The sequence below is a fragment of the Austrofundulus limnaeus genome, unplaced genomic scaffold (assembly GCF_001266775.1).
Source record: "Austrofundulus limnaeus strain Quisiro unplaced genomic scaffold, Austrofundulus_limnaeus-1.0 Scaffold133, whole genome shotgun sequence".
Classification (NCBI taxonomy): Eukaryota; Metazoa; Chordata; class Actinopteri; order Cyprinodontiformes; family Rivulidae; genus Austrofundulus; species Austrofundulus limnaeus.
This window is the reverse complement of record NW_013952535.1, coordinates 436796-449437: the sequence shown is the minus strand read 5'-3', so window position 1 is coordinate 449437 and position 12642 is coordinate 436796. Positions and strand designations below refer to the sequence as shown.

At 39.4% G+C, this 12642-nt stretch overlaps 1 protein-coding gene across 3 annotated transcripts; it reads right to left on the bottom strand.

Annotated features, from left to right (window-relative positions):
* Positions 1-4950: 4950 nt before the first annotated feature.
* LOC106522629 (uncharacterized) lies at positions 4951-9848 on the bottom strand. 3 transcript variants are annotated; one of them, XM_014015705.1, is made up of 21 exons: positions 9789-9848; positions 9655-9713; positions 9498-9584; positions 9300-9421; positions 9072-9212; positions 8924-9007; positions 8673-8846; positions 7945-8047; positions 7558-7778; positions 7336-7492; positions 7050-7261; positions 6873-6987; positions 6591-6799; positions 6404-6518; positions 6160-6329; positions 5994-6088; positions 5793-5923; positions 5518-5707; positions 5292-5430; positions 5109-5208; positions 4951-5042 (listed from the first exon to the last, which is right to left on the bottom strand). In XM_014015705.1, the coding sequence occupies exons 1-21, from the start codon at positions 9809-9811 to the stop codon at positions 4972-4974; spliced, it is 2718 nt and encodes a 905-aa protein (XP_013871159.1). In that variant the 5' UTR covers positions 9812-9848; the 3' UTR covers positions 4951-4971. The 3 variants fall into 3 exon arrangements, with proteins under 3 accessions (XP_013871159.1, XP_013871161.1, XP_013871160.1); XM_014015707.1 differs by having other exon boundaries at positions 5109-5205; XM_014015706.1 differs by having other exon boundaries at positions 6591-6796.
* Positions 9849-12642: the final 2794 nt, after the last annotated feature.

Here is a 12642-nt window from a genome sequence, read left to right as displayed (position 1 = left end):
AATTCCAGTGAAATATATTTATGTTTGTGGTTGTAATGTGACAAAATATGGAAAAGTTCAAGGGGTATGAATACTTTTGCAAACCACTGTAGCTCTTTGGACAATCTGGATAAATAGAGTTTAATTCTGATTAAACTGATGAGATAAGGTACTAACTTCTGTACATAACCACATATTTTTACATGTTTATATGAATAAAATATGATTTTGTAAATATTATAAAAAGACGTTTTGAAAAATCTGAAGATATTTTCAGACGGTGGCCCCGAGGCTTTGGGACAGTCTTTTACTGACCCTTAGCTGTTCAGATTCTACAGATCCTTTTAAGAAACATAAAGACTTTTTTTTTTCAGATAGACCTTTAGCTAAGTCTGTTTTCTGTTTCTTTGTTGTTATTGTTTTTAGTTATTTAGCTCTGTGTGAAGCACTTTGTGATATTTGTGTCCAAGAAAGATGCTACATAAATTAAATTTACAGTACTTATTTCTGAGACAGTTTGCAGGTCTCTTTGTAGACATTTTTGAAGCCATTTTGAGACTTTTTGGAGACTTTTTGGAGACTATTTTAAAAGCTTTTGAGACTTTATGGAGACTATTTTAATTTTGGAACTTTTGGGAGACTATTTTGAGACTGCTTTGAGACTATTTTGAAACTATTTTGAGACATTTTTAACTATTTTGTACTCAGGAGACATTTTAAGATTTTGTAGACTTTTTGAGATGTTTTGGAGACATTTTTGGAGTCTAAAGACATTTTGAATACATTTTAGAGATTTCTTGGAGACTCTTTAAAGAAGATGAGACTAGCTAGACTATGGAGACTTAGAGACTCATTGAATACATTTTGGAGACTAATTTCAGACTTTTTGGAGACTCTTTTGATAATACAAGTTTACCAATTTAACACCACCAGCTAAGTCATGTAATACCTCTGGGTTGCTAGTCATTATTGCCAAGAGAAAATTAAATAGATTGATAACACTAGATCTGAATACACAGAAACAGGTTTGTCATTTACAAATAATGCAAAATTACAACAAAAAGAATGGACATTTAATAACATAGTGATTTTTTTAAATATCCGCAGGATCTCTGCCTATAAAAGAACAAAAATGACCTCTGGAGGAAGCGGGATCCAGTAGCTTCAGAGGAGCTGGAGAGATTTTTTCTGGCACAGTTTACGAGTCCTGTCCTTCAGAGAAAACGCTCTTTGTCCATCAATGCATCGTTCTGGGTAATCACCTCTGTTCTTTGAAGAAATATTGATCAGAGTTGTTTTCTCTACAATTTATACCCTCACTCATAACACTTGAGTCCCTGAAGGGTTTGACAGTAAAAAATAAAATAAGCATTTTTATAGGTTAAAACAGAGTGGTTAATACAATGATTAAATCAAAGTCTTAACAACATGCATGCTTTTTGGTCTGCAGGAAGAAACCAAGGCAAGAAAACAAAGAAAACCTGTCTTCCCAGGTAAACAATAGTGTGAATCCTGATTTTGCAGTAAATGTGCCCTTGTGTGAGTGCTTTTATTACAAAGGGCCAGAAGTACCTGTCCTCCTATAGAAGATCGGCATGAGTCAGGAAAAGAGTTTGAAATTGAGAGCACTTATAGTGAGCGAGTACATTTAACCTGGCTGCAACCACAGCCATGAATGCTGAATCAGTGTTTATACAAGAAGACTGAAAACTACAGTAAAACAATTCATAAACATAAAACACAAAGAATCTGGAAAGCAAATGGAATGAATTAAATACATTTTCATGTAAGTATTGATATACTGTATACAATCTTCCATGCAAATGTAACCAAAGAATTATAAATATGCACCTGTGATGCCAAGAGCTGCATATAATTATCCTGAACAAAAGCATCAAGAATGAAGGCTGGATTGAATCAATGTCTGACATAACAAAGAAGATTCTTTTATCCTTTATATGGCGAAGACAAGCCTGTTGTATAATGTAGGATTAAGCATTATGGAGACATAGGGGAATTAAAATATGATTTATCTAACTGTAGAAATAATGTTTGCCCATCTAACCTATCCTTCACGGTAAAGGTGACTTTGACTTCACAAAAACAAAAACAACAACTTTAAGAGCCATCTTAGCTGTAACTGTAAACACCCATTTCGGATGTTATCAGTCCCATAGAATGACTTCAGACTGTCAGCTGGTTAATATGAGGCATAAAGCCACTAAGGTTAATTTTAGAAAAAATTACATGGGCGAGGTTAAAGTAGACCGGCAGATTGTTGCCTTCCAACGTATAAGTAGGTACACAGTCTGAAGCCATTCTATGGATAACCCGCTAGAAGGCACAGTCAGGACAGTCTGAAGCCATTCTATGGGACTGATAACCGCTAATAACGTCCATTTAATGGACTGATAACGTCCGATGTAAACGAGTCTTGAATGAAAGATGTTGGAGTTGCAGTCTGGCTTCTGTGCTGTGAAGTTCAAACTCATTTCCTGTTCCTTTCTTACAGAAGGACAAAAGCTTCTGGCCCACTCTGTACATAAAACTGCACCATTTTATGCTTACATGGTGTTTTTGAGACTTTTTCTAGACTATTTGAAGACATTTTTGGAAACTCTTTGGAGACCATTTGAATACATTAAGACTGAGGTCTTTCAAATGCAAATTATCCTGAACAAATGCAATTAATTAAAACAAAAAATTGAAACTTAAAAAATTAAAATAATCAAAGCCATGATGAATAAACAAATGAGTCATGAGTGAAAGATGGGAGTCGCAGCCTGGCCAAATGTACTCACCTCATTATAAGTGCTCTCAATTTCAAACTCATTTCCTGACTTGTGCCCATCTTCTAAAACGAGCTCCCGGCCCACTTTGACTTAACAAAGGCAGTCTACTGTACATAAAAGGGCACAGTTTTACGCTTACATAGCAATAAAACCATCTGTCTCATAGAGATATGGGCATACGTTCAATAATCTTCCAAAACATTTTCATATCCCATAAATTGTGTAAATACCGACACTGTTGCTTCAAGTTAAGAACAATCACTGTGAAGGATTGTTTTTTATCCTTAAACTAAGTTTTACGGAGACTGACTTGAACAAAAATAAATAGGCTCTTCTGCACAAAATTAAAAGTTATTATACATGAAGTGCGTCAGCATGTTTCCTCTCCTGCAGGACGTTGGTCACCGTCCCTCTGAATCCTGCTGTGATCCATCTTCAGATGTGATGGAAATTAAATCAGTCATCCATCAAAAAGTCATCAACACGCAGCCTTCTCCTCTCAGCCCACGGGTGATGTATTAGTCAGGATGCTCAGATTTATCTCCTCTTTTCACAGTTTACTGTGAGTCTGGATGTTTTGCCTGTCACACCTCCACCTGCGTCGTGACGACCCCCTCACCCTGATGGAGCATCTCTGCCGCATCCTGGCGGGAGGGCGTCTCGGTTTCAGCCGCCCTGTAATCAGGAGAATGGCTCCTGATTTGTTGAAATTTAGAACTTCTTCAGCATTAAGGCCTGATGATCGATCTGGGCGAGCAGCCAGAGATCCATTAGTGAACACACCGCTCACAGAGCCTTGATGAGGAGCCACTGCAGTCACTCAGAGGGGCTTTCCTCCTTTTCCCACAGACATTTAACATAAATATCTACAAAGCAAAGGCTCGGTATGAAGGCATGTGTATTAATGTTTGTATGAGCCTCATTGTTTTATCAAAGAGGTGAAAATTCTGATGGGATAATCAATACGTTTAATATTGGATCATATTTATTGTGGAAATGATGCAGCCAACATGTTTGCAGGAAATTTATCAACTCGTAGAGTGGATTAAAAATTGGATAAATTCATCAGGATTTGTTGGGATGATTTCTGCTTATACAGTCAGTGTGATGAAATAAATGTGCAGCATGGAAGAAGGTCCAGAGACAAAAACTTTTGAGTCAAGCAGGAGTTAGGAGACAAAACAGCAGTGGTCCAATATCAGGAGGCGAGCTACAGGATTCAGTGATCTCTTGAATTAAAATGCAATGAAATTCAGCTGACAAGTGGGAACTTAATTACCTGCCTTTTGACACGAGAACAAGTTGGCCTTCACCTACAAATATTAGCAACTTGATAACGATGCCAGAAGAGGGGACCCAAGTTAGCGTTGAGCACGCACCACACAAATTGAGGTAAGAGCTCCACAGCTCCTTTTATACCACCCACTTCATTTGACAAGTGATGCAACTAATAAATTATCTGTACTGCTCACTGAAAACACTCATACCAGTGTTTTAAACTAAATTAAAGACCTTGATGTCATTTGCAAAATGTTAGCACTGTTAATGACTGCTGCCATTGTGTTTACCAAGGTCAGTTGGGTGCAACAGCCTTGGGTTGACTCCAAATTAGGTTTTAGCTTTTGGGCACAGCAGACAAGTTGCAGAGTGGCTATATTTACACGGCAACTTTACAGTTAGCTGGTGAAGCATAATGTAATGAAACGATAACTTGTCAACACATCAAGCCATACGCTTACCAATTTTAAAGGCATCATGGTTAATCTACTTCATTGGGCAGGGCTCCTAAAACCCCACTGGCAGTTAAATCTCCTGCACAAAGTTTGTTGATTTAGTCAGACCAATGCACAACTCTTTCCTGCCTCCATTTAAATTTGTAGCCAGTTTAGTCTCACCCAGCAGATATCTTGAAGACTGGAACTTTACCACTGACAAGTTTTAAAATTATGTGCTGTTGGTTGATCTGAACCAAAAGTTTTTTGTTTTGTTTTTAAGCCTTAGCCCAGCTGTCTGGATCGTTTACAGAAATCAAGCTTTTAGTCACTGTAGAGAAACCTCAAATTACCAGTGGGCTAAAGACATCCAGGTTATGAAATTCTGGCTTTGCCATTTTTCCCACACTTGGGTCATTAAACTCCCAGAACAGTTTGTGGAAAGTTAAGACAGACAATTGCAAGAATCATTTAAAAAAAAAAGTTCTTTATTTCAATTGGCTAAAGGTCACTGGTCCAATGGACACATTTTCAAAAGTAGTCTGATCACGTCTCTTATCTGTGGAGAAACAAAGTTTAGAAGCAATTTAAATGTTGACACTACAGCATAAACCCCCAACTTTACCTTTTGTTCCATCGTCAGGGTTTGGACACTGGCCAGTGCAGATTCCACCAAGTGGATTTTTGGTGTCACAGATCATGGCATCACAGTGAACAAAGACCTGCTGTTTAAAAAAAAAAAAAAAAAAAAAAAAAAAGTTGTTTGCCAAGTCATTAAAAAACCCACCTTTTATTTTGTTAAATATACCTGGCTGTTCATGTCATCTTCATCACCAAAGGCAAACATCTGGACCTCAAAACGCTTCACGTGGGATGGAAATTTGACCCTTGAATCAGTCCAGACTTCATGAAAGACCACCTGATATGGATCCACTGGGTTTGGACAGCTGGAAAACAATTTGATAATTAAAAAATAAATAATTAAAAAAAAAAAATCAGGTTAACAACTTCAGGCTCAAGTTAACACAAGTTACCCGTTTATGATCAGATTCCATCTGGGTTGAGATGTCCGGTTCTCGTTCTGAGTTGCCCAGCAGTTCTCCAGCTGCAGAGACACCTGGGGGTTTGCAGATCCCATCAGCTCCACCTCAAAATACAACGGCTGCTGCAGATATTTGGCGATGGGGTATTCCTCCAAATTCTGGAAGGTTTTGTAGGAGTCATCTGAAAAGATTACAAGACTGCACCTTTTAATACTTTCCATCCTCAATGTCAACTTGTTGTCAGTGATAGCTGAAGCAAGTGATACCTGAAGCAAGTTTAATCACAACTTGCAGCTGGCCTTTGGCATCCTCTGCGTACGGCTCACTCCTACGAGCTCTGGTGCTGAAAGCTACAGCCTGGCTTGTGTTGATGTCATACAGACAAGAAACCTTTAAACTGAAGGAACAGATTTGAAATATTACCGCAACTGGCTTTAAGGGTCATTTTGGACTTTAAGTACACTTACTGATACTCCGGTTCCTCGGACTTCAAGCCTTTTCTCATGACAACAGCATCCGGCAGGGAGATGTCATTCTCATACAGCATGCCACTGGGCAAGAACTACAGAAGGGGGTGGGGGGGTCAAGTTAGAAGGCTTGTTATGGAAGGGTGTCAATAATTTAAAGCTTTACCTTCCTGGTGGTCCCACATGAGTTGACAGTAAAAGCAAAGTAAGCGTAGCGGTCGTCACTGTAAGAGGGGCCGCAGGTGGGGTCTGCCAGTGTGAGCTGAGCCGGGTCGAGAGATGGAACCGACTCCAGTTTAACAGCCAGAGCAGTCATTGTTCCATTTGGGAAGCAGTCTGAAAGTTAAAAAAAAAAAAAAGGATTAGTTGGATTTTCCAGAGATGGGTGAAGAATAAGATTGAAGACACACCAGTCAGGGTTGTGGGAAAGTTGCAAGCCATAGAGAAGTCCTGGATTTTTGCTTTGTTCTCTGGATTGCTTAAAACCAAATCAAGCCTGCACCTGATGGAAGACTCTTCAATAGCCTGGAGGAAGGGGGAGAAAAAGGGTCAAAAATGCTAAAGATTCATTTTCAAGTTAAAATTCCAGTTTAATACCTCGACTGCAACATCAGGAGCAGTAAACGGCACAACAAAACTGAAGTGCGTCTTGTTCTCCATGTAGCCATATTGCTGGGCCAAATTGGGCGTCACGAAGCGCTTTCCAACTGCAGTTTGGAATCTATAGCCTGGGGTCCCGTATTTCACAAGAACGTAGAAGTTCTGATTATCACAGCCACCGGTAATAGAGGGTGGGACAGGGACTGCTAAGGGGTTTAATACAAGCGTTTAGGTCGATTCAAACACAGCAAGCTCAGAATTATGGTGTTAAATACTGACCCATGCTTTGTACAGCAGCTTCCACATAAGCCGTGTAAGCAAAGGGAACAAGATCCTCCAGAACCATGAAGCCGAAGGTCAGGTGAAGAGCATAAGCCAACATGCCACCTTTTGTCTGAGAGAAAACCAAGTCATTTTAAAGTTTTAAATGTGTTCTTTGGTTAAACCAAAGGTTACCTGTTGAATGACTACTGGGTCTGTAAATGGCACTTGGAGGGTGAAGATCTTCATACTGCTGCTGGGAGACATGTGCTCCATGATGTTAAAACCTCTGGCGCTGCAGTCCGCCATGGATAAGACCTCCGAGGGGAAGGTGATGTTGATCAGCACCACGTCGGTCGCAAACTGCCCCAGCATCAGCTTAAACATCTGCTCTGCTGGAACTGTATCTGTGGAAGGAGGCGAGACATGATCAGCGTGGAGCTGCAGTAAAACAAAGCAAAAAAAGTGAACAGTTACCCACTGTCAATGAGCTGAAGAGGCTGGGGCATCAAGTGAGTGGCAATGTGAAAGAAGACTTTGTATCGCGTATCCACCTGAGTGGCCTCCTCAGTCCAGAGCAGCTCCAGCATCGGTTCGATCATGTATGAGACGGAGTACTGGTTGTCTTTTACATGACTCTGCAGAGAAAGATTCTTTAACAGATATTCAACCCAAAACTTTACAATAAGAGCGCGCAGATCACCTTGTAGTAGCCGCCCGCTGCTCCAATAGGAATCTCTGTGACGATGAAGTAGTCGTTGACCACCACAGAGTACTGCTGGGCCTGCATCTCGGCAGCATTGAGCCGTTGACCATTGATGCCGAACTGCACCATCAGCAGGTTGAACTGGCCAGAAGTGGCGATTGGATCGGGCCGACGGGGCAGGTACCAGGTGATTGTGGTTTGAGTGATGAACACGCTTCCTGTAATAAAATGGACTTGAGCAGCTAAACCTGAAATGGGTATAAGAGTTTTCTGGACCATTTCCCCTGCAGTCCAGAAGGGACGCTAGAGCAAAGTCATCTAAATGTTAGCTCTGATTTAATTAATGGTGATGCTACTGTTAAATGTTGTCCAATGTGTCCTTACCCTCCTGTGTGGGGCAAGCAGCTGCAACATCAATTTGAGTTGCCAACCACTGCTTCTCAAAGATGGTTGAAGTTTTCAGAACCCTCATGGGAACCCCTCCTACCTGGAGGGCAAAAATCCAGCAAGATACTTGATAAGAGGCTGAGAAAAAGATAAATAAAAAACCCCACAATATACACGTGATATAGTAATGTACATATATACACACAAAGTACAGTACAAAAATGTAAATGAAGGTACATATTAGTGATGGCAGTGTAGGCGAATTGTCCAAGTGATTGATATCATCATGATGTGTTGTACAGTCTAACTGCAGTTGGAATGAATGACCTGCGGAAGTGCTCCATCCTGCAGCGAGGACGTTTAAGTCTCTGACTGAAGGAGCTGTTCAGCCCCCCCCACCCCCCGGTTTCATGCAGAGGGTGGTGGGGGTTGTCCATAACAGCTGTCATTTGCCAACATCCTACTCTCACCCATCACAACCAAAGGCTCCAGGACATCTCAGCACAGAGCTTGACCTCTGTACCAGTTTTTCCATCCTGTTCCTTTCAGTAGATCCAGCCCCCCACCCAGCAGACCATAACAGAATATGGAGTTGTCTGCTATAATTATAATCCATAGATTAAAAATTAAAATCCTGCAGTTTGGTTTAATAATTGCCTAGAAGCAATTTGTCAATAGTTTAAGTCATTTAAATCTAGTTATCAAGTCAAGTTTTTTTTGCTTACATCCTGGGTGAACATTTCTGGTGCCCCCATTGGACTTCGAAGAACCAGCCTTGTTGGAGTATTTCCAATGCCGTAACCATTTTTCTGGGCAGTAGTCACACTCATGGTCTTCTCCCCCGCAGGTGTGAAAAACACAATGTTCGTCAAGCTGAAGCTTGAATCCAAAGGTGGTTTCTGGAAGGCAAATATATTCAGAAATGAAGCCTTCAGAATCTGGTAAACAAAGTCACCAAGGTGAAAGCTTGTTTAACCTCTGCAGCTTGGCGGGGACTAATAGACCTTGGGCCGGTCTGGGGTATGGCATATTCTTCTGGAGTCGCACGTTTCACTGACACCTGTAAAAGAAGCGGTCAGCTTCCTCTGCGATGAAATGAAGAGCCGTTTCCTGCCGCCGCTTACCTCCATGTAGTTGTAATCACAGATTATTTCCCTGGAGGCCCAGGCATCATAATAGCAGGATTCAGCCACCTGGTACAGCTCGTCTTCGTGCAGGTTCCCATGCGTTCGGAGTTGGAGGGCCGTAGAAAACATTTTGTCATCCTGCAACAAAAACAGCTCAAAGCTTCAAGACACTACACAAAACAAAAATCATAAAATTAAAATCCCCCAGACTGACTACAGTTTTACCACATTTTGAGCAAAGCAGTTCTGAAGGGAGACATAAATCAAAGCGTTCCCCAGCTTGTCCGTTTTCATGCTGAAGCCACACTGTGTTGCCAAGCTTGGTGTGAGGACTACAGCTGTGTTATCTGAGGAGGACAGGAGAGTTAAAACAAAAATCACAGTATATAGAAGAAAATAAACTCCCATAAAGCATCAGCTTACTTATGACAACAGCAACCTCCAAAAGATTTCCTCCAAGAGGACCAACATCCACTCGCATGATATTCCCCAGACATTTTGTGCTGACATCTGAGACAAAGATGATAAATACATACAAGCTAACAAAATGAATTTAAAGAAAACAACAACCAAATCTTACTTAAAGAGTATTTCTTTTGAGCCTCTATGTTTGAAGCCACAATCAGGAGAAAAAGCCACCTGGAAAACATATTCAACAATCAGTAAATTAGCTGACAAGGGGTTAAAAACAAATGTTTAAAATGAACTACACACCCCAACTGACACAAGCAGCCCATGACACAATGTGTTGGAGACTGAACACCTCAATCTTCCTTTGTTTGCAGTTCCTTATAAAGCTGGAGGACAGGCTGAACGGAGGCTCCACTAGGCTGCACACACTCAGGTGGATCCTATAAAAGCCTGATGAAGATGATGGTGAGGACTGACTCTGCAATTAGAGCTGATTGGTCGGTCCAAATTTCCAACCAGTATCTTCCAGTTAAAGTTTTTTGTTGCATAAATAGTGGTCTGATGTGAATCTAGGAAGACAAATCAAGATTAAAAATGTTTTATTTTTTTTATTGATAGTAAACTGAAAATAAAAACAAAGAAAGTTTTTCCATTATTTAAGCAACATGCAAAAAAAAAAAGAAAAAAAAATCAAATGTTGGTTTTATTTATGTTTTTCTGCAGTAAATGACCAAACTTTGCTCTTTAAATTATAGCTTCAGGAAGAATTTCAAAATAAGACTCAAATTATTTTGTTTAACCAAGTTAGAAAATTAATTTATCAGGGAAATTTAATGCAACAAACAAACAAACAAACAAACAAACAAACAAACAAACAAACAAACAAACAAAACAATAATTCTTTAAAGAAATTCACGACACACTTCCTTTGTCAATGTGAACGATATTTGATCAAAAATAACATATAACATGTAGAAAAAAAGGCCTAAACTGTATTTAAATACGTTAGACATTTAAAAAAATTTATTGCACAAATTCACTTCTTCTTTATTTTTGGCTCAAGGATAATCAACCATATCCATTCAGTCATTAAATAAGTCTTCAAACTTACCAACAAATCACATTTTTATTTGCATTTTTTTCATTCCTTGGTGTTTATTTTCTGAAAGTGAACCCTAAAACAATCAATAAAATGTACACATATATGTCATTAACTACTACTTGGAAATACTGTATAAATGTAACTTTCACCCCTCAAAAGGTAAAAATATGTGCCTTAAGGTCCAATTATTAATCCTATTGGGGACCCCTATTTTTGAGAATGCATGCCAAGGTTTTAATCAAACATCTATGTGATTTATTAGCACATGGACGGAGTATATATTGGGGATGACTCTCAGCTACTACCACACCAAAGTTTAGCTCAGTATTGGTAAAATTCACCACTTTTGTGTTTGCTACGTTTGACAAAACTTTAATTTTCAGCACCTTTTTGTTTCAAACCTTGAACCGGGTTAAAAAAAAAGAAGTGTTATTCTGCAATTTCAACAGCTTCTCTTAAAGCTAACCTTTGTGTTGTTCTCTAACACAAAATGTCACCAACTACAAAAAAATAAAAAAATAACATTAAAACAGACTAACAAAACAAAGGTGGGATTTTAGTTTTGTGGAAGAAAAGAAATGTGTGCAGAAAATAAAAACAATAATTTAATAACTGCACTTGTCATTTTTCAGCCAGTTTGGCCTGAAACAAAATGTAACATTTGGAGCAGACTGTTTTGCGGAGGTATCCTGTACGTCTCGTTTGCTGCCAGATAAAGTTTTAGTGGTTGGTGTTGGCAGGGAGCCCGTCGGCAGAGCTCTCTCTCTCAGGGAGGATTAAAATGCCAAAGTCTGCTGTTACTATTCTGCTTTTCCCACTGTAGGCTGAGGTCAGCTGCCTTTGGTTGCAGTTAGCTTACTCAAAAAAAATCTATATTTTTAAAAATTAAACACAAATACAGGTAGATGTGATGCTCCTTTGCGAAAGGCTGGATTTAAAGGGAACTCTGACAGGTTGTAACATTTACATCAACTAAAAAAACGAGACAGTAAAACTATTTAGAGGCTATTTAGTTTTAATGACATACAAAAATACATTTACACATGGATGTCTGAATGTTATTTATGCCACAAAGCAAAAGCTTTTTGCAATATGGTGTACTTTTGTATGCCAAGAGGGAGCAAAATTTTTTGCCTGTGCCACAAGGGGATGGATGACATGAAGCTGAGAACAAAATAATGCATGCAGCTATACTATATTGCCAAAAGTCTTTGCTCACCCATCCAAATGACTGTGCTCCAGAGCACAAAGCAATGTCCATAAAGACATGGATGCAGAGTCTGGTGTGGATGACCTTGACTGACCTGCACAGAGTCCTGACCTCAACCTGATAGAACACGTTTGGGATGAATTAGAGCGGAGACTGAGAGCCAGGCCTTCTGTCCATCATCAGTGTGTGACCTCACATTTCTGGAAGAATGGTCAAACATCCCCATAAACACTCCTAAACCTTGTGGACAGCTTTCCCAGACGAGTTGAAGCTGTTCTAGCTGCAAAGGATGGACCAACATCTTATTGAACCCTAGGAGGAATAGGATGACACTGAAGCTCATATGTGAGTCAAGGCAGGTGAAACAATACTTTTGGCAATTTAGTGTATGTGACGATGCATGGCGTTAGCCCCCGAGCTAATTATTTCAGCTCAGGAGTTAATGCCACATACAGTTCATTTATATATATATATACATACACAATATATTAGGGGTTCAACGATACCGAAAATTCACGATTCAGTTCGGTTCGATACTTTAGTCTCGCGGTTTGATATTTTTTTGAAACAAATAACTGAAATTTCCATGCCCTTTTTAACTTGTAATTTATTGAAATTATTTATGAACATTTGTTTAACCTCAAAGGTACTGTTTTTAAATTAAATTTAAACTTAAATTTTGCTGAAACAGCAAGTTTCTCAGTGGATCTGCACTCAAAAATACAGCCTAGATGGAGTAGGCGAACACAGATCCTCTGATCCTTCAACACAGAGCATCTTCAGAAGACAAGTTTATAAAATAATTTTTAAAAATCTGTATTGTTCAATACAAGTGTGTATTGAAC

What these genes read in the sequence shown, in the direction of transcription:
- LOC106522629 (XM_014015705.1), bottom strand. Translation starts at nt 9,811, where the DNA reads ATGGGCTGCTTGTGTCAGTTGGG. An exon ending in TCAAAAGAAATACTCTTTAA is followed by an intron (nt 9,585 to 9,654) that starts GTAAGATTTGGT and finishes TCTTTGTCTCAG; the next exon opens with ATGTCAGCACAAAATGTCTG. An exon ending in AAGATGACATGAACAGCCAG is followed by an intron (nt 5,209 to 5,291) that starts GTATATTTAACA and finishes TTTTTTAAACAG; the next exon opens with CAGGTCTTTGTTCACTGTGA.